At 46.1% G+C, this 27,606-nt stretch overlaps 1 protein-coding gene and 1 long non-coding RNA gene across 4 annotated transcripts in view; one reads left to right on the top strand and one right to left on the bottom strand.

The window, feature by feature from the left end:
* The window catches only part of LOC141084843 (uncharacterized), a 96,784-nt gene that overhangs the window by 19,622 nt on the left and 49,556 nt on the right, over positions 1–27,606 (top strand). The window lies entirely within an intron of this gene.
* LOC141084842 (NADP-dependent alcohol dehydrogenase-like) lies at positions 193–27,606 on the bottom strand. Its single transcript, XM_073569816.1, has 3 exons — positions 27,495–27,606; positions 2,137–2,205; positions 193–840 (listed from the first exon to the last, which is right to left on the bottom strand). The coding sequence occupies exons 1-3, from the start codon at positions 27,534–27,536 to the stop codon at positions 193–195; spliced, it is 759 nt and encodes a 252-aa protein (XP_073425917.1). The 5' UTR covers positions 27,537–27,606.

Consider the following 27,606-nt stretch of genomic DNA (forward strand, 5'->3'; position numbering starts at 1 on the left):
CATTAGTATAGAAGTTGAACCAAAGCAAATGCCGAAATTCTTAAGTGGATTCTATCACTGTGAATAAAAAAATCATACACCAATCAGATAGGAGAATGTATGCATATAAGATATGATTAATCAGAAGCTGTAAAGTGCATTTCTACAAGGACAGCTCCATGGTCTACTTCCATATTTTCACTTGCAGTACGATTAGAATATCACAATACTCCGAGCTCCTGCCCCACTGCTAAGCAGTTCAAATGCTTCATTGATTTTTTCCAGGGTTAGCTTCTTGCTTACTAAATGTTCCAGATTGTTCCTTTTGTTCATATAATCTGTAACCAGTTTTGGGATATCAGAACCCTTGTAGCCTCCAAATATAGATCCTTTCAAGGTACGCCCTGTGACAAGCAAACCTGGATGCAAACAAAGTGTGTCCTTGGGAGATGCCACACCCAACACAACAGCAACACCATTTCCACAGTAAGTACACTGGAGAGCAGTCAGCATGGATTCAGTGCGTCCTGCACATTCAATGGCAAAATCCACTCCTCCGTTAGTTAGCTCCGTAATGACCTCATGGATGGGTTTATCATAATCCTTTGGGTTTAGGCACTCAGTGGCTCCCAGTTGTAAGGCTTTTGGATACTTATCCTTATGTGAACCTACGCCAATGATTCGTGTAGCGCTTGCATCCTTGCATCCTACAATTGCTGAACAACCAACTCCTCCCAAGCCAAAAACAGCACAACTAGAGCGCTTGGTCACCTTAGCAGTGTTGACAGCTGCACCATATCCAGTAGCAAATCCACAGCCTATAAGACAAACTTCAACAAGGGCACGGGCATCTGGGTCGCCCTCCAAGGGCTGTGGGGTACTCGGTACCGGGCCAGTGTAAGTGGGATATGTCACGGCAGCTGTGACCCGGTCCGTGGCCCTGGGCGCCCAAATCAATGGTGGTTTGTAATATAGTTTATGTGATAGTTCGTGATGCCACCTGTGGTGTTTGGCAAGCAAGATGGTAAGCCAACGCTGCGTGCAGATCCTCTGGGGCTGATGGTGTGTTGCAGCATAGATGGTGTAGCTCCCCACAGGTGAGGCTGTAACCCCAGGACAGTGTATAGGCGCAGGCGGTGTGAGGAATGTTGGTACCCAGATGTAGCGGTGCTGACGGTGTTGGCGCACAAGTGAATGGAAGACACCAGGGCTTACAGTTCCAAACCTTTACTCACAGTTCGTGGTACACACTGGTGCCTGCCTCCGGGGTAGAGACTCAATCAACCTCCCGGGCTAGTCAGGATTATCCTCTCCAACACTCCGCCAACATGTACCTTTCCTGAACGACTCCTCTATTGCGCCTTTTAGTGTGAAGAGCTTGAGCACCGTGGTACTCTGAAGTTCCTCCTGTCAGATGTTCCTAACAACTCTACTCGTATGGCAGACAGCTGTAGCCTCTCTCGGGGACTCCCTTCTCCGGAGTCCTGGCTCTCTATTCAGTTGCTGTTGTGCCCCAAGTCTTAGATGGGAGTAGTGCATTTACAGCCAACTACTCCACCGGTGTCTGCTGCAGAACCATAAGTGTCCATACAACCTCGGGGACCAGTCCCTGGCCTTGCGCTGAGAACCTATAGGCAGGGTTCCTCTTCCAACCCACAACTCCTCTCTGTTCTCCTCCTCCTGTTTTTTCTCTCTCTTATGGAAGCTTAGGTTGCAGTTCTACGTCTTTCTCCTTCTGTTCCTTTCCCGTGCCAGATGGCTCAGGTCACTGAGGCAGCTGCAGCACTCCTTCCTCCATCCCTTCTTCCAGGGATCCCCACTCCTCCCGAGTGGCTCCCTTCCTTCCTTTCTGACCCTCTGTCAGACTGAACCTCCAGACTGATCTGTAATTCTAAACCTTCCCAACCTTTTATATATCTCAACTCCACCCACCTCCCAGCACATCTTGTGTTACGAAGCAAGGACCCACGAAAGGTGCGCTGCTAGCCTCTAAGCATGGAGCCGCAATGTGGTCCTGCTGAACTATCCAGTGTGTGGGGTGCAGGTGTTGGAGTGTGGAAAGGAGTTCCCTACTTACCTAGGTGGTGGGGCACTACACCTTAGGAGAAGATGCAGTACCTCTGTGGCGACTGAGCCTCAGGGGCGCCACACATCCACTTTGGCAACGCAAATGTCAGACACCACTGTGTATTCAGTAAATGTACTTGTGCATGCGTAATGATTAGTGTTGAGCGATACCACCCGATACTGAAAAATATCGTATCGGAATGGATCGGCCGATCTAAAAAAAAGTATCGGGTATCGCCGATTCCGATCCCGGAAGTCCCATTCAAGTCAATGGAACAGAAATATCAGAATTAAAAAAAACCCTTTCTTTCCCTGTAGGTTAATTCTACATGAAGAAAAACAACTAATAATAATGTAGAATGTATTGTGGGAGGTGTAGGAGACATTAAAGCCATAGAGGTTTAGCCCAATCAAATGGAATAGCAGGATTTTTTTTTTTTTTTAAAGACGTTCGTAGTTACAAAGATATTGACTATGTTAAAGTCTTTAATTTTTTGTTAGATATGTATGTTTCACTACTTCCATGCTCTTCACCTTCTTTTTTACTTCTCCCACACTTTCTCCTTCATGATCCTCAGCAGCAGCATCTTTTTCATCAACTTCTTCTTCTTCTTCTTTTTCTTCTTTTTTTTCTTCTTTTTCTTCTTTTTCTTTTTTTTTTTTTTTTACATTCTTCATATTCTCCTTATTCAACTATTATTCTTCTTCATATTCTACTTCTTCATCTTCTTCCTATTCTTCTTCATCATATTCTTATTTGTGTCAGGCATTCCTGTAGTTGTTATCTATAAAAGTTTAAAGATTACACCTTCCGTTCAGCCTGTCACAAAAGATTTACAACAGGATTTGTCCGCGTTCAGTTTGGCCTGCAGCAGCAGGCCTTTTCCAGGGGCACCACGAGAAGGAACGGACTCACCCCTGTTGTGAGTTCATTTTCCCCTTCACCGTCGATGTCTGATGAACTCCCTCTTCTGGTGAAGGAAGGTAGTAAGGCTGTTTACCAAACACCTGATCTGGTAGATGATGACTGGGTAACAGGAAATTCTGACTGGATATAAGGCAGCCAACGCCCTTCTGAGTCGCTGGTGTTTTTTCTGCTGGATTCTTGGAGACCAGTCTGATTCCTGCTTCCCAAAGATAAGTTTTTGCTCTGCTATTGAACTTATTAGTTTTGTTTTGTTTACCTTGTTTTTTGGAGTTTAGCCATCCTCGGTCGGGGGTGTGCTGAGTTCCATTTTTGTCTCTTGGCTCTGTCTTCAGAATTTACCTGAGTGCTGATATAGCCTTTTTGAAGTCCTAGCGACTTCAGGGCCTGTTTTTCCTATCAGACGGTTGGGACATTTTTTGGTAGGGTTTTTTACGGATTGCATACATCAGCTTTTCTCTCCTGTCCTTTTTAGTTAGCTTGGGCCCCATCGTTTGCTCAACCTATCTTTCTATCTGTGTTAGTGTTTTCATCTTGCTTCACCGTCATTATTTGTTGGGGCTGCCTATTGCTTTGGGGTCTGCTCTGGGGCAGTTTAGATTTCCCCTTTCTTTCTTTAGGCCTATTTAGTTCTCTGGCTGTGATCGAGGGGTCTAGGGCATCGTAGGAACCCCCCACGGCTACTGTTAGTTGTGGATAGGATCAGGGGTCTGCAATCTGATAGCTACAGACCTCTCCGGTTTTTCTGAACTTAGCTTGTATTTTTGTTTTTTCCTCCTTCGGTGACTCATTCATAACACACCCCCATACACTGCTTAGTCGTCTTCTGCTAATAAATTTGATAATATCATTTGCTCAGATTTTTAGTCTTATGCTTAATGTTCTTCTGCTTTTGTTTTTTATGCTTCTTGGTCTTCTGTCTCTTGTTGTTCTGCATCTTGGTGGTTGTCTTCCTATTCTTTGTCCTCTTGGTCATCTTCTTCAGGGTCATCTTTTAGGTATTCTTCTGTGTGGTCTTCAGGGTCGTTGTCTTCAGGGTCGTTGTCATGGAGATCCAGAGTGAGAATCAAAAACCATTTCCACAAGCTTGAACTTGGAAAAGTAGCAGAAGTTACAAGAAGGCTGAGGAACTGGCGAGAACCAGCTGACGGTACTGGAACCCGGAGTGGCAGCAGAATGAACAAGAGCAAATGGCACAACCGTGGACCAGCTGACGGTGCTGGAACACGGTTACTAAGCAGGAGGTACCTGTGCTCCAAAGCACTACCAAGGACCAGCAGACGTTGCTGGAACTCGGATACCAAGAAGGAGGCACCTAGGCCAAAGGCACTGCCGAGAACCAGCTGACGGTGCTGGAACCCGGATGGGTAGCAGAAGCTACAATACTCAATGGAACTACCGAGAACCAGCTGACGGTGCTGGAACCCAGAGGGGCAGCAGAAGGAACAAGAGCCAATGGGACAACCGTGGAACAGCTGACGGTGCTGGAACACCGTTACTAAGCAGGAGGTACCTGTGCTCCAAAGCACTACCAAAGACCAGCAGACGTTGCTGGAACTCGGATACCGACAAGGAGGCACCTAGGCCAAAGGCTCTGCCGGGAACCAGCTGACGTTGCTGGAACCCGGATGGGTAGCAGAAGGTACCCATGATTAACAAAGTTTTGCGTCCGTGAGCAGGCCGCAGTTACCGAAACCCACATTCCTACAGGGGGTGCTTGTCCTATTGGCACTATGGAACCAGCCTTTTTTACCAGAACCCACAGCCCAAATAGGAAGCACCGAAACTGCAGGCACCATAGACTCGGCTAACCCTACCGCAACACGACAGGACAACGTATCGGTGGCAAAGTGACGTTGACACTACCCGGAAACAGCAGGCGTGCTGTAACAAGGCTGGGCAGGAGGGAGTACCCGTGCCAAAGACACTGCCGAGAACCAGCTGACGGTGCTGGAACCCGGATGGGTAGCAGAAGCTACAAGAGTCAATGGAACTACCGAGAACCAGCTGACGGCGCTGGAACCAGGAGGGGCAGCAGAAGGAACAAGAGCCAATGGCACAACCGTGGACCAGCTGACGGTGCTGGAACACGGTTTCTAAGCAGGAGTTACATGTGCTAAAAAGCACTACCAAGAACCAGCAGACGTTGCTGGAACTCGGATACCAACAAGGAGGCAACAATGCCAAAGGCTCTGCCGGGAACCAGCAGACGGTGCTGGAACCCGGATGGGTAGCAGAAGGTACCGATGATCAACAAAGTTGCAAGGCCGCGAGCAGGACGCAGTTTCCGAAACCCACAGTCCAACAGGGGATGCTTGTCCTATTGGCACTACAGAACCAGCCTTTATTACCAGATCCCGCAGCCCACATAGGAAGCAACAAAACTGCAGGCACCATAGACTTGACAAACCCGTCCGCAACACGACAGGACAACGTATCGGTGGCAAAGTTACGTTGACACTACCCGGAAACAGCAGGCATGCTGGAACCAGGCTGGGCAGGAGGGAGTACCCGTGCCAAAGACACTGCCGAGAACCAGCTGACGGTGCTGGAACCTGGATGGGTAGCAGAAGCTACAAGAGTCAATGGAACTACCGAGAACCAGCTGACGGTGCTGGAACCCAGAGGAGCAGCAGAAGGAACAAGAGCCAATGGCACAACCGTGGACCAGCTGACGGTGCTGGAACACGGTTTCTAAGCAGGAGTTACCTGTGCTGAAAAGCACTACCAATAACCAGCAGACGTTGCTGGAACTCGGATACCGACAAGGAGGCAACAATGCCAAAGGCTCTGCCGGGAACCAGCAGACGGTGCCGGAACCCGTATGGGTAGCAGAAGGTACCCATGATCAACAAAGTTGTAAGGCCGTGAGCAGGACGCAGTTTCCGAAACCCACAGTCCAACAGGGGGTGCTTGTCCTATTGGCACTACAGAACCTGCCTTTATTACCAGAACCCGCAGCCCACATAGAATGCACCAAAACTGCAGGCACCATAGACTCGGCAAACCCGACCGCAACACAACAGGACAACGTATCGGTGGCAAAGTTACGTTGACACTACCCGGAAACAGGCGTGCTGGAACCAGGCTGGGCAGGAGGGAGTACCCGTGCCAAAGACACTGACGAGAATCAGCTGACGTGCTGGAACCCGGATGGGCAGCAGAAGCTACAAGAGTCAATGGAACTACTGAGAACCAGCTGACGGTGCTGGAACTCAGTGGGGCAGCAGAAGGAACAAGAGCCAATGGCACAACCGTGGACCGGCTGACGGTGCTGGAACACGGTTTCTAAGCAGGAGGTACCTGTGCTAAAAAGCACTACCAAGGACCAGCAGATGTTGCTGGAACTCGGATACCAAGAAGGAGGCACCTAGGCCAAAGGCTCTGCCGGGAACCAGCTGACGGTGCTGGAACCAGGCTGAACAGGAGGGAGTACCCGTGCCAAAGACACTTCTGAACTGCAACTGGCGATGTTGGAGCCCAGGGGTCAATCATGCAGCAGGCTGAGGCCTACTTCGAGCTAGTTTTTTATTGGTTGTACACAACTACTGATTTTAACCGGGCTCCACTTGGGCCTCTGGCTCTACTGTCTCTAGTATTTCCCCTGACCTACAACCCCGCCAGTCGCTGCTCTGAAGTGGTGTGTGCACAATCCACACTTGTTCCTGTGTGACTGGGGCTCAGTCACGTCAGTTGATCCACTGATGTGTGTCCGGCAAGGTCTCCTGCTCTGTCCACATTCCCACTACTAGTAATGGGAATGGGGACAGAGCGGCAGACATTGCCGGACACACATCAGTGAATCAACTGACATGCCTGAGCCACAGTAACACAGGAACAAGTGTGGATTGTGCACATGCCACTTTAGAGTAGCGACTGGCGGGGTTGGAGGCCAGGGGAGATACTAGAGACAGTAGAGCCGGGCGGGGCCTAGCTCTTGATGTGAGAAGTCGGGTGGCTGTGCTTCTCTGCCGCCATTAGCCTCAATTATCCTGCACAGAGCCCGAACCAGCTAATTCCTTTACCAGGATCAGATGTCTGAAGGTCCCAGGAGTCAGGGGCGAGCTTCTGCCAGACTCAGAGAGACAGACATGGGCCGCAAAAGGCAGAAAGATGCCGGAGCCTGCAGCAGTGCCCCAGTCCAAGATGGTGCTGAGAGAGAGGAGGAGGTGGGAAGAAGAAACACAGCCTATGCACAGAAGCTGGAAGTCTCAGCCTGGCTGAACAGGTATGTGAGGGGCATGGAGACAGATGAAGGAAATGGAGGGAGTGAGAAGCACAGAGATGAGGAGGAAGACGATGAGGAGATGCCTGTGCTGAATGCAGAGCTAGAGCAGCAGGAAGAGGGGGATGGTGACACTGTGCAGGCAGCTGAAAGTGCAGATGTAGCAGAGCCCACCCTGCGGGATGTATTCCAAGCTGTCTTATACTGCAAGACTACCTTAACTGCTCTGACAAAGCTGGTGAATTGCCTGAAAGAGGAAATGGGAGGCATAAAAACATCTATGCAGAAAGTTACAGCCAGATTAACTGAGGTGGAGGACAGAGTTGGTGTAACAGAAGATCACTTAACCTCAGTGCAAAAGACACAACAACAGCACACTCAGAGGATCACAGTAGTAGCTAATAAAAATGATGACCTGGAAAACCGGTCACGTAGGAACAATTTGCGCATTGTGGGCATCCCTGAGAGAGCTGAGGGTGCTGACCCCACAGCCTTTATTGAAACCTGGCTGCTGGACAAGTTTGGTGCTGATAACTTGTCGAGAGTGTTTGCGGTGGAGCGTGCCCATCGCGTACCCATGAGACCCCCAGTGCCAGGAGATGGACCTCGCACGATGCTAGCCAGAATCCTGAATTGCAGAGACAGGGACACTATCTTACGAAAGCCTGGAAAGTTGACAGATCTTAACCTGGAGGGCAAACGAATCGAAATATACCCGGATTACTCTGCCGAGGTGCAAAAGTTACGACTGCGGTATGGTGAAGTGAAGAAACAGCTCCGCTCTTTGCATTTGAAATACTCTACAATTTATCCTGCTAAATTAAGAGTGGAAGCTTTTGGAAAGGTCATTTTTTTCCCGTCACCGGTTGAGGCTGCTTCGTGGTTGGAGCTCAACCGGAGCAAATTGAGAGAAGATAATGGCAATATGACCACATGACCCTGCTAGACTGATCACTGGACAGGGTCGTGGCGCTGCTTTACTCTGCGAAATAGGGGCGCAGAGGAGGGGGAGAACTCCCCACTGGGATCTATGTATTATGGTTAATTGTTTGACTAATGGTTCGAGTCTATGCATACTGTTGACAATATGGCGGAGAGGCTGCCAATGATGGAGGAGGACACGACGCATGTTGAAGTGCGGAATACTGAGACGTTGCTCAGGTTCTGTGAGTTCCCACTCTCACGTTGGGGAGAGAGTGACAACTGCAAAAGGGGAAGGGTGGGGGGAGGGGAAGCGGAGAAGGATGGGGGGAGGTGGGTGGGGCGGATTTGTAGGGAGATGGGGGTTTTCATGCTGTTTGACTGGGTATGATTGGGACCACCATGTAATGATGTTACTTGATGATGATGGATTGTTCTTTCTAATGCACAATGAGTAACCGTACTGTTCGGATGTTAAGTTGGAATGTACGTGGTATATCTGATAAGGTTAAGAGGGCGGCTGTTCTGAATCATATCAAATCCTGTGAACCTATGATCGCGTGCTTGCAGGAGACACATCTCACTAGAGACACTATGCACTGGTTGTCAAGAGCCTGGATGCTAAAGACATATCATTCTACTTATTCCTCGTACTCCAGGGGGGTGTCAGTCCTAATACACAAAAACACACATTATGAAGAGCTGGAAGTGCATGTAGACAGTGAAGGGCAGTATGTATGGATTGCTTGCAGATTGTTCGGACACAAAATGATTTTAGTGGCTTTATATATCCCTCCACCTTACTCTAAAAAGAAACTACAAGCAGTACTGGAACGAACGGGCAGATGAGGGGAGACTCCATTGTTGATTATGGGAGATGTTAACACTATGAATGATTATTGGGATAAAGTACGACCGGCAGGTACGGAAGCTGGACAGGACAGGATGACTGCCTTTGGCACGTATGTAGGGAAACTTGGGCTGGTAGATCTGTGGAGAGTACGAAATGAGGGTAAGAGGACTTTTTCATGTCATTCGGCAACACATGGAACACTGTCGAGGATAGACCTGGCTTTGGGGGATACCGCTATGGACGGGATGGTGGGGGAGGTGGAATACCTACAGAGGACTCTCTCTGATCATGGTCCTGTTGTGGTCACGCTTCTGGTGAGATCTGCTCAGGGTCAGAGGGGAGGTTGGCGTCTTCACCCGACATGGTTTAAAGTGGTGGATATGGGTGGCATAACCAAAGAGCTAGATCACTTCTTCCAAATGAACGAAGGGAGTACTGAGGCCACAACGGTATGGGATGCCATGAAGGCGTTACGAGGGGACTTTTTATAAGTGAGATTGCGAGGTGTAAGACCAAAACTAAATTGGCAGATCAACAAATAAAGGATGACCTGACAAGAGCGGAGGCAGACATGATTTTGGCGCCAACAAGTGAAGCTCACAATAGACTAAAATTGGCTCAGGAGGCAGTTGATAAACTGCACATGATGCAAACTGAGAGGAAAAGGGCATTTCAGCAAGCCCAATTCTTTGAAGAAGGAGAGAGAGTGGGTCACTTGTTGTCGGTGATTTCTGCGGCACAAAGGGAGTCTTCCAGGGTGTATAAACTGAGAGATCAAACAGGGGCGACTCTGACAGACACAAAGGACATACTGGAGGTCTTCAAGGCATATTACATGGCACTGTACACTTCGAGAGCACGGGACACAGAGGGGGATGTGGAGAATTTTTTGGAAGGCATTTCACTACCTAAATTGTCTGAGGAAGATAGGTTGAGGTTGGAAGAACCTGTGAGTGTGAGGGAGGTAGAATGTGCAATACTGTCTATGCCCAATAACAAATCACCGGGAGCTGATGGTCTATCTTGGGAGGTGTACAGGGAGTTAGTGGAACTGCTGGCTCCGAAATTGAAATCTGTGTTTGATGAGGCTTTAGTGACGGGGGCACTGCCGAGATCAATGGAGGAAGCGGTGATAGTAGTTCGCCGAAGGAGGGAAAAGATCCCATGGATGCGGAGTCGTACAGGCCCATTTCGTTGTTGACAACGGATGTCAAAATACTCGCTAAGATCCTGGCCACCCGGCTCACCAGGGTTGCGCATACCATTATACACGAGGACCAGTCGGGCTTTATGCCTAACCGCTCCACGGCTGTTAACTTAAGAAGATTATTTCTTAATATGCAACTGCCTGCTGATAATGGTGGCAGGAGAATAGTGATGTCATTGGACGCTAGAAAAGCATTTGATAGCGTGGAATGGCAATACTTATGGAAAATCATGGAACTGATGGGATTCGGCCCCGCGTTCATGGCCTGGGTGAAGTTATTGTACTCATCCCCAAAGGCGGTAGTTAAGGTGAATGGAGAACAGTCCGGGATGTTTGACTTGCATAGGGGCACAAGGCAGGGGTGTCCGCTGTCCCCGCTATTGTTCGCGGTGGCAGTGGAGCCCCTGGTGGCCAAGATCAGAGCTGAGAGGGGAGTGGTCGGATTTAAATTTGGGAAGCTGGAAGAAAAAATATCATTGTATGCCGACGACATCCTGTTGTTTTTGGAAAGTGCAGGAGAGACACTGGGGTGCACGATGGATGTAATTAAACAATTTGGAAGCATTTCGGGACTGGAGATAAATTGGCACAAGTCTTACGTCATGGCTGTGGATAGAGCAATAGAAGCAGAGGAGATAGATGAGAGGGGGAAACAACTCCAGCTAGTTTCACAGTTTAGATACCTAGGGATATGGGTAGCTCTTCCACTGTCACGATTCACGGATCTGAATTTGGTTCCTCTGCTAGAGAAATTTAAAGGGAAAATAGGTGCATGGTGCAAATTGGCTTTAACGGTAACGGGTAGAACTAACCTGATTAAGATGGTCCTTATGCCACAACTAATGTACGTTTTGCACAATTCGCCGATATGGCTACCAAAAAAACGGTTTCGGGGCATTGATTCTATCTTCAGATTCTTGATATGGGGCAAGAGGCAGGCACGGATTAAATTTGGAACTCTGCAAAAAGGGAAGGAAGAGGGAGGATTGGCCGCACCAAGTCCATGGGTCTATTTCTTGGCAGTACAGGGCCAGCATGTCAGGGGGTGGAGAGAGCTCGATTGTGGAGGAGCAGCTCACCGGGTGCTGGTACATGTGACGGGGAGACGCCCACTTATCCAGGGTCTAGAGGATGGTACCTTTAAGAAACTGGGAGCACCATATCCTACCATAGGCATGATTCAGAAGGTATGGGACACCATTAAAAGGATCAGAGGGGTGGATGAGCTGACTAGGTACTCACCGGTGTGGGACAATGCGCATCTGCCGGAACTTAATAAGCTGCGTCAAATGGGCAATTGGAAGGCGAAAGGAGTGAGATATGTGTGCCAGCTGCAGAGTGGAACGGACCTGAAGACCTTTGAGACATTGAGAGAGGAATTTGATTTGCCTTCGGTATGGGGGTTTCAATACTATATGCTTCGACATGCTTGGAGGGCACAGTGTAGATTGGGAGCCATGACGGTTCAGGGCGACATTGTACTAGTCTTTGTGTATATGAAGGGAGGGACGAGGGGAGTTATATCGAGCATATATCATGATCTACTACACTCTTATCTGGGGGACAATCACCTCACTGCAAAGAGTAAATGGGAAAGGGAGGTGGGTACCCTCACAACAGAACAATGGGAGGCTATTCTTGAATATGTCCCGAAGATCTCTCTAAGCGAGCAGGCACAGCTCTCCCAATTATATGTAATACATAGAACATACAAAACACCGCTGGTCCTATTCAAGGCGGGCTTGAGGGGAGACTCTAGCTGCCCTAGATGTGGCACAGACCAGGCCGGACTGTTACATATGTTATGGTCGTGTCCGCGGCTGGTGGCATACTGGCTGGTCGTTATCAACAAAATTGAGAGAGCTTATGCATGTACGCTCGACAGGAATCCAGTGCTGTGTGTTTTGGGGGAGGTGGATGGGATACCTGTCTCAGAACATTACAAGGTGGCAATAGCGAGGTTGCTGTATGTGGCACGCAAACTAATAGCACGAAAATGGAAGGATTCGGAACCCCCCACTAGGAGGGAATTTATTGCTCAGACACGTACGGTAATGCATTTAGAGGAAAGCATTTACAGGCGAAGGCATGGTGAAGGAACTTTCGAAAAAATATGGTCCGCCTGGATGGCGGTGATATGATTGCTAAGACTCTCAAGTATACCCGGCATAAGGAGTATTGGGGGAGGGGGGAGGGGGGGATGGCTTTGATTGTATTATTACAAGATATGTGAATTGTTACATGTACAGTATATTGATATCCACTGTTTATTGTTTAAAATCTTTTGAAACCTAAATAAAAATAACTGGTTTAAAAAAAAAGAGACAGTAGAGCCAGAGGCCTAAGTGGAGCACGGTGGAAAATCAGTAGTAGTGTGAGTTTGGAGGCAGCAGGAGACTTTGCCATTCACACAGCAGGGGAACAGCTGGCATTACTGAACCCCACTAACACAGGAGCGAGTGTTTTAATCTGTGCAGACAGCACTTCCAAGCTACAACTGGCTGTGTTGTAGCCCAGGATCAATGCTCCGAGCAGGCTGAGGCCTACTTGGAGCGAGGAGAAAATACGATGTAGTGTGATTTTGGAGGCAGCAGGAGACTTTGCCATCCACACAGCAGGGGAACAGCAGGCATTACTGAACCCCACAGACACAGGAGCGAGTGTTTCAATCTGTGCAGACAGCACTTCCAGGCTACAACTGGCTGTGTTGTAGCCCAGGATGAAGCATGCAGCAGGCGGAGGCCAACTTGCAGCTGGTTTTATAGAGGTTGTAGACTACTACTGATTGTAACCGTACTCCACTATGGCCTCCGGCTCCACTGTCTCTAGTATTTCCACTGGCCTCCCACCTCGCCAATTCCTGCTTTGAAGTGGCGTCTGCACAATCCACACTTGTTCCTGTGTAACTGTGGCTAAGTCACGTCAGTTGATCCCCTGATGTGTGTCTGGCAAGGTCTCCTGCTCAGTCCTCATTCCCACTACTAGTAATGGGAATGTGGACAGAGCAGGAGACCTTGCCGGACACACATCAGGGAATCAACTGACGTGACTGAGCCACAGTAACTCTGGAACAAGTGTGGATTGTGCAGACGCCATTTCAGAGCAGCGACTGGCGGGGTTGGAGGTCAGGTAAAAAACTAGAGACAGTGGAGCCAGAGGCCTAAGTGGAGCACGGTTAAAAATCAGTAGTAGTGTGAGTTTGGAGGCAGCAGGAGACTTTGCCATCCACACAGCAGGGGAACAGCTGGTGTTACTGAACCCCACAGTCACCGGAGCGAGTGTTTCAATCTGTGCGGACGGCACTTCCAGGCTACAACTGGCTGTGTTGTAGCCCAGGATCAATGCTACGAGCAGGCTGAGGCCTACTTGGAGCGAGGAGAAAATACGATGTAGTGTGAGTTTGGAGGCAGCAGGAGACGTTGCCATCCACACAGCTGGGGAACAGCTGGCGCTACTGAACCCCACAGACACCGGAGCGAGTGTTTCAATGTGTGTGGACGGCACTTCCAGGCTACAACTGGCTGTGTTGTAGCCCAGGATCAATGCTCCGAGCAGGCTGAGGCCTACTTGGAGCGAGGAGAAAACACGATGTAGTGTGAGTTTGGAGGCAGCACTAGACTTTGCCGTCTACACAGCAGGGGAACAGCTGGCATTACTGAACCCCACTAACACAGGAGCTAGTGTGTTTTGCTCTGTGAAGACGGCACTTCTGAACACCAACTGGCGTTGTTGGAGGCCAGGTTGAGGCATGGAGCAGGCTGAGGTCTGATGTTGTTGGCATGTGGATGGAGCAGGAGACTTTGCCGTCTACACAGCAGGGGAACAGCTGGCATTACTTAACCCCACTAACATTGCCGTCTACACAGCAGGGGAACAGCTGGCATTACTGAACCCCACTAACACAGGAGCTAGTGTGTTTTGCTCTGTGAAGACGGCACTTCTGAACACCAACTAGCGTTGTTGGAGGCCAGGTTGAGGCATGGAGCAGGCTGAGGTCTGATGTTGTTGGCATGTGGATGGAGCAGGAGACTTTGCCGTCTACACAGCAGGGGAACAGCTGGCATTACTTAACCCCACTAACATTGCCGTCTACACAGCAGGGGAACAGCTGGCATTACTGAACCCCACTAACACAGGAGCTAGTGTGTTTTGCTCTGTGAAGACGGCACTTCTGAACACCAACTAGCGTTGTTGGAGGCCAGGTTGAGGCATGGAGCAGGCTGAGGTCTGATGTTGTTGGCATGTGGATGGAGCAGGAGACTTTGCCGTCTACACAGCAGGGGAACAGCTGGCATTACTGAACCCCACTAACACAGGAGCTAGTGTGTTTTGCTCTGTGAAGACGGCACTTCTGAACACCAACTGGCGTTGTTGGAGCACAGGATGAGGCATGGAGCAGGCTGAGGTCTGATGTTGTTGGCATGTGGATGGAGCAGGAGACTTTGCCGTCTACACAGCAGGGGAACAGCTGGCATTACTTAACCCCACTAACATTGCCGTCTACACAGCAGGGGAACAGCTGGCATTACTGAACCCCACTAACACAGGAGCTAGTGTGTTTTGCTCTGTGAAGACGGCACTTCTGAACACCAACTAGCGTTGTTGGAGGCCAGGTTGAGGCATGGAGCAGGCTGAGGTCTGATGTTGTTGGCATGTGGATGGAGCAGGAGACTTTGCCGTCTACACAGCAGGGGAACAGCTGGCATTACTGAACCCCACTAACACAGGAGCTAGTGTGTTTTGCTCTGTGAAGACGACACTTCTGAACACCAACTGGCGTTGTTGGAGCACAGGATGAGGCATGGAGCAGGCTGAGGTCTGATGTTGTTGGCATGTGGATGGAGCAGGAGACTTTGCCGTCTACACAGCAGGGGAACAGCTGGAATTACTGAACCCCACTAACACAGGAGCTAGTGTGTTTTGTTCTGTGAAGACGGCACTTCTGAACACCAACTGGCGTTGTTGGAGCCCAGGATGAAGCATGGAGCAGGCTGAGGTCTGATGTTGTTGGCATGTGGATGGAGCAGGAGACTTTGCAGTCTACACAGCAGGGGAACAGCTGGCATTACTGAACCCCACTAACACAGGAGCTAGTGTGTATTGTTCTGTGAAGACGGCACTTCTGAACACCAACTGGCGTTGTTGGAGCCCAGGATGAAGCATGGAGCAGGCTGAGGCCAACTTGCAGCACGTTTTATAGAGGTTGTAGACTACTACTGATTGTAACCGTGCTCCACTTAGGCCTCAGGCTCCACTGTCTCTAGTATTTCCCCTGGCCTCCAACCCCACCAGTGACAGCTCTGAAGTGGCGTCAGCACAATCCACACTTGTTCCTGTGTTACTTGGGCTCAGTCCCGTCAGTTGATCCCCTGATGTGTGTCCGGCAAGGTCTCCTGCTCTGTCCTCATTCATACTACTAGTAATGGGAATGTGGACAGACCAGGAGACCTTGCCGGACACACATCAGGGGATCAACTGACGTGACTGAGCCCCAGTAACTCAGGAAGAAGTGTGGATTGTGCAGACGCCACTTCAGAGCAGCAACTGGCGGGGTTGGAGGCCAGGGGAAATACTAGAGACAGTGGAGCCAGAGGCCTAAGTGAAGCACGGTTAAAAATCAGTAGTAGTTTGAATGTGGATGGAGCAGGAGACTTTGCAGTCCACACAGCAGGGGAGCAGCTGGCATTACTGAACCCCAATAACACAGAAGCTAGTGTTTTTCTCTGTGCAAATGACACATCTGAGCGACAACTGGCTGTGTTGAAACCCAGGGATTATAGTTCAGGTGGTAGAAACATGAACACAACAGGAGACCTGGATACAGTTGCCAACCAATTATTTAGTCGGGAAGAGGACTGGCAAATTCTGGGGAGATCCAGGCCTTGTTCATTTTCAGAAAAGTAAGCCGGTCAACGTTATCGGAAGAAAGTCGCGTGCGACGGTCTGTTAGTACACCACCTGCAGCACTAAAGACGCGTTCCGATAATACACTGGCAGCAGGGCAAGCCAGTACCTCCAATGCATACTGGCTAAGCTCTGGCCATGTATCGAGCTTAGAGACCCAAAACTTGAAGGGGGAAGAGCCATCTGGGAGTACACTCACAGGGTAAGACATGTAGTCTGTCACCATCTGACAGAAACGTTGCCTCCTGCTGACTGAAGCCGTCAGTGATGGTGTAGACAATTGTGGCGGACACACAAAACTTTGCCACATTTGGGCCATAGTGGTCTTGCCTTGTGCTGAGGCGCTGCCTCTGCTCCCTCTTTGTGCCGAGTTTCCTCCACTGGCTCGACGCACAGAGGTGCTTTGTAAAGCACTAGCACCACTGCTGTCGGGTGGAATGGAAAACATGATGGACTGCACCAGTGTGTCTTGGTACTCCCGCAGTTTACGCTCCCGGTTCAACGTTGGTATGAGGGTTTGCAAGTTGTCCCGGTAGCGAGGATCTAGGAGGGTGTACACCCAATATTCAGCCGTATAGAGAATGTGGGCGATACGGCGGTCGTTTCTCAGGCACTGCAGCATGAAGTCAACCATGTGCTGCAGACTCCCAACTGCTAAAGAACCGCTGTCCCCTGCTTGAGGCGTGATCTCTGCCTGCTCTGCATCACCCCACCCTCGCTATACATACTGACTAGAGCTTTGTGTACCTCCCTCTCCTGGAGAGATGTCTTCCTCCTCCATCGACTCCTCCTCATCCTCCTCACAAAGTGTCCCCTGCCTAGGCCTTTGTGAGGAAGCACGTAGCGCAGACTGTCCAGAAGCAGATGGCATTTGGGACTCCTCATCCTCCACCTCTTCCAAAACCTCATCCCTTAGTGGTTGCAGTGTTTTTTGAAGCAGACAGATAAGGGGGACAGTCATGCTGACTAGTGCATCATCTGCACTCGCCATCCGCGTGGAATCATCGAAGGCACGCAAAACGAGGCAGATGTACTTCATAGAGGCCCACTCAGTGGTGCTGAAGTGTGACCGGCGCACAGTGCGACTTGTTTGCGTCTGATGCAGCTGGTACTCCATGACTGCTGCCTGCTGCACACACAACCGCTCCAACATATGTAACATAGAATTCCACCTGGTGAGTAAGTCACATATGATGAGATGTTCCGGAAGGCGTAATCGGTGCTGCAGAGCAGCAAGGCGCGACCTTGCCGTGCTGGAATGCCACAAGTGAGCACACTCTATGCGGACCTTGTGCAGCAGTGCATCAAGATCCGGATAGTCCCTCAGAAAGCTCTGCACGACCAAGTTGAGCACATGTGCCAGACATGGGATGTGAGTGAGGTTGCCAAGGCCAAGAGCTGCCACCAGATTTCGGCCATTGTCATACACTACCAAGCCCGGCTGGAGATTCGCTGGCAGAAACCACACGTCGCTCTCCTGTTTGATGGCCTTCCAGAGCTCCTGTGCTGTGTGGCTTCAATTCCCCAAAGAAATTAATTTCAGTACGGCCTGTTGACGTTTGGCCACGGCTGTGCTCATATCGGTCATAACAGGCTCCTGCTGCGCTGTTTCAGAGGAACTTGAGTAGGAGGAGGAGTCAATGTGTACAGACTGGATTCCTGCAATCCAAATCAAATCAAATCAAATCAATCAAATCAAATCAAATCAAATTTATTATCGCCAAGTACATATTACATATATACAAGGAATTCTTTGTGGCAAAGAGGCAACATAATATATAACAACAGATACAACAAGTAACATCTAACAAGACAGATACAGTATATAGTCTACACATGACGATTTAATTGTTGAACAGAGAGTGGATAGAAGCTGTTCATATGGCGGTTGGTGCTGCATTTGGGGACTCTGAAGTGACGTCCTGAAGGGAGTAGTTGGAATGAGGAGTGTCCCGGGTGAGAGGGATCGGATGAAATTTTCAATGCGTGGGATCGAATACTCTTATCATAAAGATCCTGGATTTTAGGCAGGGGGGAACCTATAATTCTCTCTGCTGTTCTGAAAGTCCTTTGTAAGCGGAGTTTGTCATGCGCAGTGGCTCCCCCATACCAGACTATCAGAGAGGAACAAATCACAGATCTGATGACAGCATTAAAGAATAAGATCAGCAGATTCTTAGACAAACCATATCTTTTCAGCTGACGCAGGAAGAACATCCTCTGTTGTGCTTTTCTTATAACAGCATCCACGTTTTTCCCCCATTTAAGATCATGAGAGATGATAACACCAAGGAATTTGGTCTCTGTGACCCTAAGAACCACTTCGTCATGGATGTAGATTGGAAGTATCTCATGTTGATCTTTCCTAAAATCCACAACCATCTCAGCAGTTTTTTTAGTGTTGAGTACAAGATTATTGGCTTTACACCAGTCACATATTCTTTCCACCTCACTCCGATACAAGTCTTCAGCATTTCCCCTGATGAGACCAATCAGTGTCATATCATCGGCAAATTTCAAGATTTTTACTGAGTCTGCTGAAGAGATGCAATCATTCGTATAGAGAGAAAACAGTAATGGGGACAAAACACACCCCTGAGGTGCCCCGATGTTTGTGACCAAGGTGGATGTTTGTGATCCGTGGAGTTGGCAGAACACGTTGTTAAATATTAATAATTTGGACTCAGTTCTGTACATTGCTTTAGCTGACACGACATAGGCTATTTTTGTAAGCTTGGCTCATGGTACAGGATAACTCCATATACCGAGATCACGTGCTTTAAGAGACGTATATAATTCATGGCTCGCTCTAGAGGTCGCTCTCTCGCTCCTTCCCGATCACCATGAAACACGTTCGAGGAGTCATCTGTGCGGGGCCATGACGCTACAGACAGCTGGTATGTTAATCCAACTCACATCCAGAGAAGCTACGCACTACAGGACACATGTCTTTTCAGAGTTCCAGGAAAGAAGGTTACAAGCTTATATATGAACAAATGAACAATCTCTTTATAATCATGCACCTATTTGTATGTTTTTCTGTAATAATCTTTTCTTTGATGGAAGAATCCAAATAAACCACTACATTTTTATCTGGTAACTAGTCCTAAGTATTTTACAAGAATACGCATTATTTTACATTGGCGAGCCAGCCAGGATCTGAATTTTTGAACTTTTTTGTGGATTTCCCTCAACTTGCCCAAAAGGGGGATTGAACTTTGCTAACGTCAGTCATATGTGCAACTTATCAGGAACTCCACTACTCACAAGAATCAGACAGAACCTAGAAGTGAGGACTAAGAATTGCCAGATAGATTGAGAAGTACTACAAGTGCCAAAGTGCCAGACGTACTGAAGCCAGACGTGTGAAGACAAGAGCCCAGCGTTGTCCATCAAAGGATCAAGCTGAGACATTTCAAGGTAAGAGAAATGGATGTCATTAATTCTTATGCTAAGCAGAGTAAATTGAAATTTAAGTCTGTAGACAAGTCTAATTCAGAAGTATTATGGCTTAGCTTATATGCAGAGTGTGAAATGGAAAATCAGAAGTTAGATTCTAATCTTTTCAACAGAGAAAGAGATAAATTAAAAAATATTCTACAGATGGTACATATATTTCATAGATCTGTGTCAGAGAAATCCAAAAATGATTGTGTAGAGGATAGTGATGTTCTCGAGATTGGCTGTAAAGTTAGGGAGATTGACTGTAATCAAGTGTCTGTAGCAGCCATTGAAGGTGACCTTGCAGATGTGGAACAAGATGGAGAAGTAGGAGGAGACTTCAGAACTGACAGATGCCGTACAAGGGAAAGACGGACCACTAAAAATAGACGACTCACAGGCCCAACTCCGAAGTAAAGTAAGGAAAAATTTGCTAAAAATATGCAAAATCATTCCTGCATATGATAACAAAATCCATGTTTGTAGAAACTCTGAGGTTTTTGAAAGCTGTGTTGACAAATTTGATTTATCTAACGAGGAGAAGAATCAGTTGTTCAAAATGTGGATCCCTGTAAACTTTGCTAGGAGATTATCTTTAAAGATATCTGGTGAAAAACATGAGAACTTAAGTGATAAAGACAGATTAAAAATTCTGATTTTTTGTTCATCAAATGAAAATTATCCAGATATTGATATTCTTCAAAAATTAAGGATTGGTCGGAAGGAATGTACCTACACTTTCATGTCCATATATGACCGTCTGTACAAATTGCTGAGTGAGAATGTCAAAACACCGTCCCTCATAAAGAGTTTTGTAAACAAATTTTGGTTTCTAAATCCTGCATCTCGTGTTATTGCGTCACAAAAAGATTCTTTATTTGAATGTGCGCAATCCCTTGATTTTGCCAGAAAACACAAGAATTGTGAAAGGAAAGTAAATCATGCTAATTTTGTGAAGACAGGCAGAGCAAAATCTTATCAGAAGCCTGTATTAGCAAAGCCTTCTAAAATGAGTTTTCCCCAAAATCAAATCTATGAAGAACGAAGAAAATCACATGTTTGTTTTAAGCCATATGGAATGATGCAAAGGATCACCGAAAAGACACAGATTGAATTAAGAAAAATGATGAGTTCTGATCTTCTTTCTGTAAAAAAGATGGCCGAATTTGACAGACAGAAGCAGGTGGTGAGTGACATCATTGACTTTGAGCTGAAGGGTCCATCTGAGCAGCTCAGAAAATCCGTTAACTTCAAAGTAGCAAGAATATTTAAAGACATCTTTTACAGGGAAAGAGTGGGTGTAGGAATTGGCTAAAAAAGTAATTATATGTTGTGTAAAAGTGTTATACAATGTATTAGTCAGTTATATGTAATTATTTTATAGAGTATAATTCTGTAGTTCTATAGTTTGGTAGATAGATACATATTCATGTAGTATATACAGTATATATAGAGTGTTTGTAGAAGTAGAGATTGTAGAACTGTATTTTTTAGTGAAAATTAAAATCTACTCCAGGAATAAAATTTAGAATTATGAATATGATATTAACCTTCTCTTTTATTTATCTTTAGAATTTTCATTTCAAAGCAGGACTTAATCGGAAAAATTCTCTTACAAGGATTTATGCCTTTATTTACACAGGAAGTTGCAATAATTGCATGATTTTATATTTAACACTTAAAAGGAAATAACTAACTGCATTTTAAATGTGTTCTGTGTGTGCCTTTACTGCATGGCTTGAATGACAACCACAGCATGTGAAATTTGAACCTTGTTCTAATAATAAGTATACCAGTATACTATGTCCCTGGTTTTAGTGCTGTAATGCCTACAGCCTTAGGGAAAGGATGTTTAAGGGGGTCTCAACTTTTGCAAACCAATGGATTTTTTTTTTCCAGGCCTAAATGTCAAGTATAGCTATACAACATATATTTATGTCATGTGTATTTGGGGAATATACAAAGAAATATTAAGACTAAATTTAAATAGTTTACAATGCATTGATAATTAGGATAATTTGGGTTAAAATACGTGTATTCATCACACCTTCGTATATGTGACACAGTCTGAGTGACAGTGACTGAGTGTATGAGCAGCTGCTTAGGAGTAATGTGATACGTTTGTTGTATGTGAGGCCTCAGGATTCTGAATGAGAAAGAGAAAAAAAAAAAAAAAAACCTTTATCTTTGGGAGAAATATGCAGATCAGTTAAATTATTAGAATATTAAGATATAATGAAATATTACCTACACAACATATATTTCTATATTTCTATAGTAATTATTATTTCTTGACTTAGTTAATTGTGGATAAATGCAATCGCACATCAAAATGGTTTATGAAGAAAATCTACATTTAAATTAATTTTTCCAAAGGATAATTTTATGATATTCAAATTAATTTTAATGGTTACACATCTTCAGACACATAAATGGTAAAGCAAGTATAAATTCACACAATTTATAAATTAATTATTTTTAATTTTGGTTTTGATAAATGAATTATTTCATAAAACAATATTTTTTTGGTATTAAGGGGGAAAATATGTTTTTGATCCTGACTACATCATCACATTTGATTAATACCTCTTCTTCACACATTTTAATAAAAAAGAAATATTAATAAGGTACAATGGTATAAGAATTGGGTATAATAACATTAAGTAATATAAAGAGTCATTTCTTTACACTAAGAAGAGTATTACATGCAAAGTTTGAATATTTTGGTAACACAAGTTTATGACAATTATGAAATAATCCAGATCATGGAAATATTAAGGGTATATGTTACTGAAGACATAACTACTCTGCATCAACATAAAGGCCTTATTTTTATTTTTATTCTTATTTTTAATTTTCAATTTTTTATTCTATTTTTATTTTTATTCTTAAATTTTTATATTTTTCTTTCATCAATAATTAGTAAAGTAATATCTACTATAGAATATTGCTTCATTAAATATAGTGATGATATGGTTCTATTACAAAGGAAAATGTTTCACTTCTGAGTTATATGCAACAATTCTTTCATTCATTCACTCACTCATATATTCTTATTTTGGTTCATGGCTATATATTTTTACATACTATTAGTATAATAAATAGATTCCTTATTAATAAAGATGACAGCACTGGTTACATAAAACTCACTGACACCTATGGGTTGAAAAAGGTAATTACACCTATGACATAAAAAAATGTTCTATCACATGAAAAAATATGGATAATAATGTATTATCACTTATTATTGGTTTATTATTTCAATCATTGACATCCATATACAGTACAAATTCTGATAATGATTATATGAATATTACTGGTTGCTATGGTACGCTGTGATATAGGTTAGGAAAATTACCAGATTTGGTATAGAATAGGGAATGAAGACTTCAAGCAAGATACTGAAATTACGTTAATAAAGACTTTTTATATTTCTAAATTGATTCTTATCAGTTGCAAGAAGAAGAATGCCGCGATCCAGAAGTCCCAGAAGGTAACAAAGCTATGATTTCTGAGTAATAGACTGTGTTAATTACAAGTGCAGTATCCACCACTGACAGTCACAAGTGCAGTATCCACCACTGACAGTCACAAGGGCAGTATCCACCACTGACAGTCACAATTAAAGTGTCTAACCTGACAACCAGAGGACGATGATCCTATGATGCTGAGATGAACTGTGTTATCACGTTCTTATCAAGTTCCAGAAGTTTCCAATCACCTGTAAAGCTTCGATGAAGGCTGGTGAACGATAAGGTAATTGTCAGGAAGCTACAACCCTGACATATTTCCTGTGCATTAGGACTGAGGACTGGTTATGGTGCAATGTTTAGCAAGGAAAAGTCATTTTAACCCTTGGTTTGCTGGCAAAAGACGTGACACCTGTTCAAAGACCAGTGCCAATTGAGGATTCCAGAATATCCAAGGCGAGCCAATGTAAGCCCAGGTTTTTAAAGGTGACACTGCATAGATATTAAAGTTGCATTTCATCTATAGACTTTGTTTTCCTATCAACATTTGAATTTATGGTCTTTGATTTTATACACAACACGATTTCTACAACATCTATATGCTAGAGAAAAACTGTGGTTTTAAAAGAACCAAGAAGAAGACAGAAGACATCAAAATGAAGACCAGATGACGCCAGATGATGATGACTGGACCTGAGATGCTTCAATTTAGATTTAGGGAAGTATAATTATACATATTTTATATGAATATTGTTCACGGCTTACCATAACATGAATTCACTTCAATTATGTCATTGAGTACTTATAACGGTAATCTGATGTTATTGATATTAAATTATTTTGTCAAAGAAGAAAGAAGATCTTGTTATATTTTGAGGGTTCCAATTAATGTCTGTCTCCCTCAAAAGGGGGAATTGTTAAATATTAATAATTTGGACTCAGTTCTGTACATTGCTTTAGCTGGCACGACATAGGCTATTTTTGTAAGCTTGGCTCATGGTACAGGACAACTCCATATATACCGAGATCACGTGCTTTAAGAGACGTATATAATTCATGGCTCACTCTAGAGGTCGCTCTCTCGCTCCTTCCCGATCACCATGAAACACGTTTGAGGAGTCATCTGTGCGGGGCCATGACGCTACAGACAGCTGGTATGTTAATCCAACTCACATCCAGAGAAGCTACGCACTACAGGACACGTCTTTATAGAGTTCCAGGAAAGAAGGTTACAAGCTTATATATGAACAAATGGACAATCTCTTTATAATCATGCACCTATTTTTTTTTTTTTCTGTAATAATCTTTTCTTTGATGGAAGAATCCAAATAAACCACTACATTTTTATCTGGTAACTAGTCCTAAGTATTTTACAAGAATACGCATTATTTTACACACGTAGAGCGCCACTCTCCAGATCTGTACCCAGCTCAACAACATTGACCCAATGGGCAGTGAGGGAAAGATATCGTGTCCCTGTCCATGGTTACTGGTCCACGCATCGGTGGTCAGGTGGACCTTGCTACTGACGGCGTTTAGTAGCGCATGTTTTATGTTTGCCTCCACATGTTTCTGCAGGGCAGGGACAGCTCGCCTGCTGAAATAAAAGCGGCTGGGCACGGTGTATTTTGGGACTGCCAATGCCATGAAGTCCCAGAAGGTGTCAGTCTCCACCAGCCTGAATGACAGCATTTCAAGTGCCAGTAGTTTGGCAATGCCAGCAATCAGAGCCTGTGCTCGGGGATGGTTTGCCGAGTATGGCCGCCTTTTCTCCCATGCCTGTGCTACCGATGGCTGTCGAGTGGCCTGGGAGTGTGAGGATGACTTGGAACGTGATGCTGTGGGTGGAATGTCACAGGGTCTCCAGACAACAGTGCCAGAGGTTCTTCCTTGGCGATCCTGTGAGGAAGCCGAACCAGCTGTGTGTGAGCTGGAGGAAGAGGCCCCAACACGAGCTGAAGAGGTGGTAGGTGGTGCTGTACGTTGGCCTACGTCTTCAGTGTGTCTGTGTAACTCCACCTCGTGCTTGGTCAGCACATGTTTCCACATATTAGTGGTATTGAGGTTGCTGACATTTTTCCCTCTTTTGACTCTCTGATGAGACAGCTTGCATTTGACAAAGCAAATGTCATCTGCAACTGTCAAAAAAGGACCACGCACTGCAAGTCTTGGGAGCGCCCGTTTTGCCTTTTGAAAGTGGAATGCTCCTAACGCGTGCCGAAGTGGAGGCTACAGGCAACCAAGTCTGCCCCCTCCCTCTCCCTCCGGTTTTGGCCGTTCGGGGAATCTCTTCCTCAGAGTTGCTCCCACCACCTTCCTGTTCCTCACGCCATGATGGGTCAAGGACCTCATCATCTACACTCCCCTCTTCAAACACCTGCTTCTCCTGGGTTGTCTCGCCAGCACCGTATGCAACTGAAAGTGGCAACTGTGTCTCGTCATCATCTGATGCGTCCTGAGGTGTGCTGACCATAGGCACTGGCCCACCCGCCTCTTCAGATTCAGAGGGACAAAGAAGTTGCGCATCACTGCATACTCCCTCTTCACATTCTGGAATGCTGCTTGGCTGGCCCCCTCTTTCCAAACCAACAGATTCCGAGAACAGAAGTAGAGACTGTGATGGCTCCTGTCCAGTGCTCTCTGACTGCCTGGGCACTTTGGCAGGTGGTGAAGAGACAGATGGTTGCTCTTCGGTGCTCTGGCCCTGAGAGGATGTGGAAGTAATTGAAGTCGATGCGTAAGCTGGCATCCATCCCACAACGGCTTCAATTTGTTCCTCCCGCAGCAGTGGGGTACGGTGAGGTCCTACAAAGCTGCGCATAAAGGACTGTTGCCTGCTAAAACTGGGGGATGCTGACTCACTGGTGCCAACAGCAGGCACAGAATCCCCACGTCCTCTCCCTGCAGAATCCCCACGTCCTCTCCCAGCAGAATCCCCACGTCCTCTCCCTGCTGAAACTCCACGCCCACGTGCCTTACTCCCTGCCTTCTTCATCTTGCTAGACTGAGAAAGATAGGCAGAAAAGTACAAAGGGGGGCCTTAGTGTGCTTATTCCTGAACAGCTGGTTACAGGTATAAGAAACACTAATTTTATGAAGTGTGTGTATCGACTACACTTTAATGGGAGCTAATGTGGCCTACACAACTTTCAAATGTAGTGTTTCGTGAACGTTGCTGTTTTTTTTTTTTGGGAAAAAAAACAAATGATGTGATCAAAGATTTGAAAGTGAGAGTATCACCAACTTTCTGGAGCTATTACAATGCAGGCAGGTAACCTACAATGCAAAAGATGAGGCTCCAAAAAAATTGGGTAATACTAATCTGGCTGCAGCTGAAGGGCACAAGCCAGAAAAAAGGCTCCTCTATCTACTCCTATATAGTGTTTGCAACCAACCAATGTAGATGGATATGGATGGATGCACACTAATAGGAGAAGAAAAAATGAGCTGCAATTAAAGAAAAATATGTGCGAGGCAGTGACGCACGCTGAGCAGCCTACAACCAGACGTAGCTGCAGGACACACTACTCAGCATGAGCTGCACTCACACACAGTCAGAGACCTCTCAGACAGCCGTGAACAGTAGAGCTAAGTGGGCACTAGCACTGACAGGCTGCAGAAAGGCTCCGCTGTGTACTCCTAGAGTGTTTGCAACCACCATATATGGATACGGATGGATGCACACTAATAGGAGAAAAAATGAGCTGAAATAAAAGAAAAATGTGTGAGGCAGTGACACGCTGAGCAGCCTACAACCAGACGTAGCTGCAGGACACACTACTCAGCGTGAGCTGCACTCACACACAGTCAAAGACCTCTCAGATAGCTGTGAACAGTGCAGCTAAGTGGGCACTAGCACTGAAAGGCTCCGCTGTCTACTACTAGTGTTTGCAACCAACGTATATGGATACGGATGGAAGCACACTAGATAGAATTTTTTAAAAATAAGCAGCTCAAAAAGAAAAATATGTATGAGGCAGCAGTGAGACACGCTGGGCGGCCTATAACCAGACGTGGCTGCAGGACCCACTCCACAGCGTGAGCTGCACTCACACAGCCCTTGCAGACAGCTGTGAACACTGCTGCTAGGGAAAAGAAAGCTACAGTGGTGGTTTATGTAGCCTGGGTAAAGCACAATATTGTTTTGAGAATCGCTATTTCTAACTGTCCCTCACAGTCTTAAACAGCAGCCTGTCCCTAACTGAATTCACAGCCGAGTGACCAGAAATGGCGGCGGCTTTTATAGTGCATCATGACATCATTTCAGCAGCCAATCACAGCCATGCCAATAGTTTACATGCCTAACAGGATGTGCCCACACTTCTGCGGATTCCCATTGGCTGAATCAAAGCGAGCGGGCTGATAGCATTATGGGAACTTCCCATTCCGGTATCCGATATGAAAAAAGTATCGGAAGTCAGTATCGGAATTCCGATACAGCTAATATCGGCCGATACCCGATACTTGCGGTATCGGAAAGCTCAACACTAGTAATGATAAATCGCTTTCCCTTTACAGGTAAATCTGCTTGTACCATCATCCATCAGTCCTGATTGAGCTCCAAATGCAAACTCTAATTTTTTGCAGATGTTACTGTGTGGGCCATCGCAAGCT

This window comes from Dendrobates tinctorius, unplaced genomic scaffold (genome assembly GCF_039654945.1).
Source record: "Dendrobates tinctorius isolate UK_male_01 unplaced genomic scaffold, ASM3965494v1 ptg000027l, whole genome shotgun sequence".
In the NCBI taxonomy this organism is placed as follows: domain Eukaryota; kingdom Metazoa; phylum Chordata; class Amphibia; order Anura; family Dendrobatidae; genus Dendrobates; species Dendrobates tinctorius.

Excerpts from the sequence above, each read along its gene's own strand:
- LOC141084842 (XM_073569816.1), bottom strand. The coding sequence starts at position 27,536 with ATGGATGATGGTACAAGCAGATTTACCTGTAAAGGGAAAGCG. Across the intron at positions 2,206-27,494 it reads TTACCTGTAAAGGGAAAGCG|ACTAATCATTACGCATGCAC; the intron begins ATTTATCATTAC and ends GTATCGCTCAAC. Across the intron at positions 841-2,136 it reads CTGACATTTGCGTTGCCAAA|GGCGACCCAGATGCCCGTGC; the intron begins GTGGATGTGTGG and ends CAGCCCTTGGAG.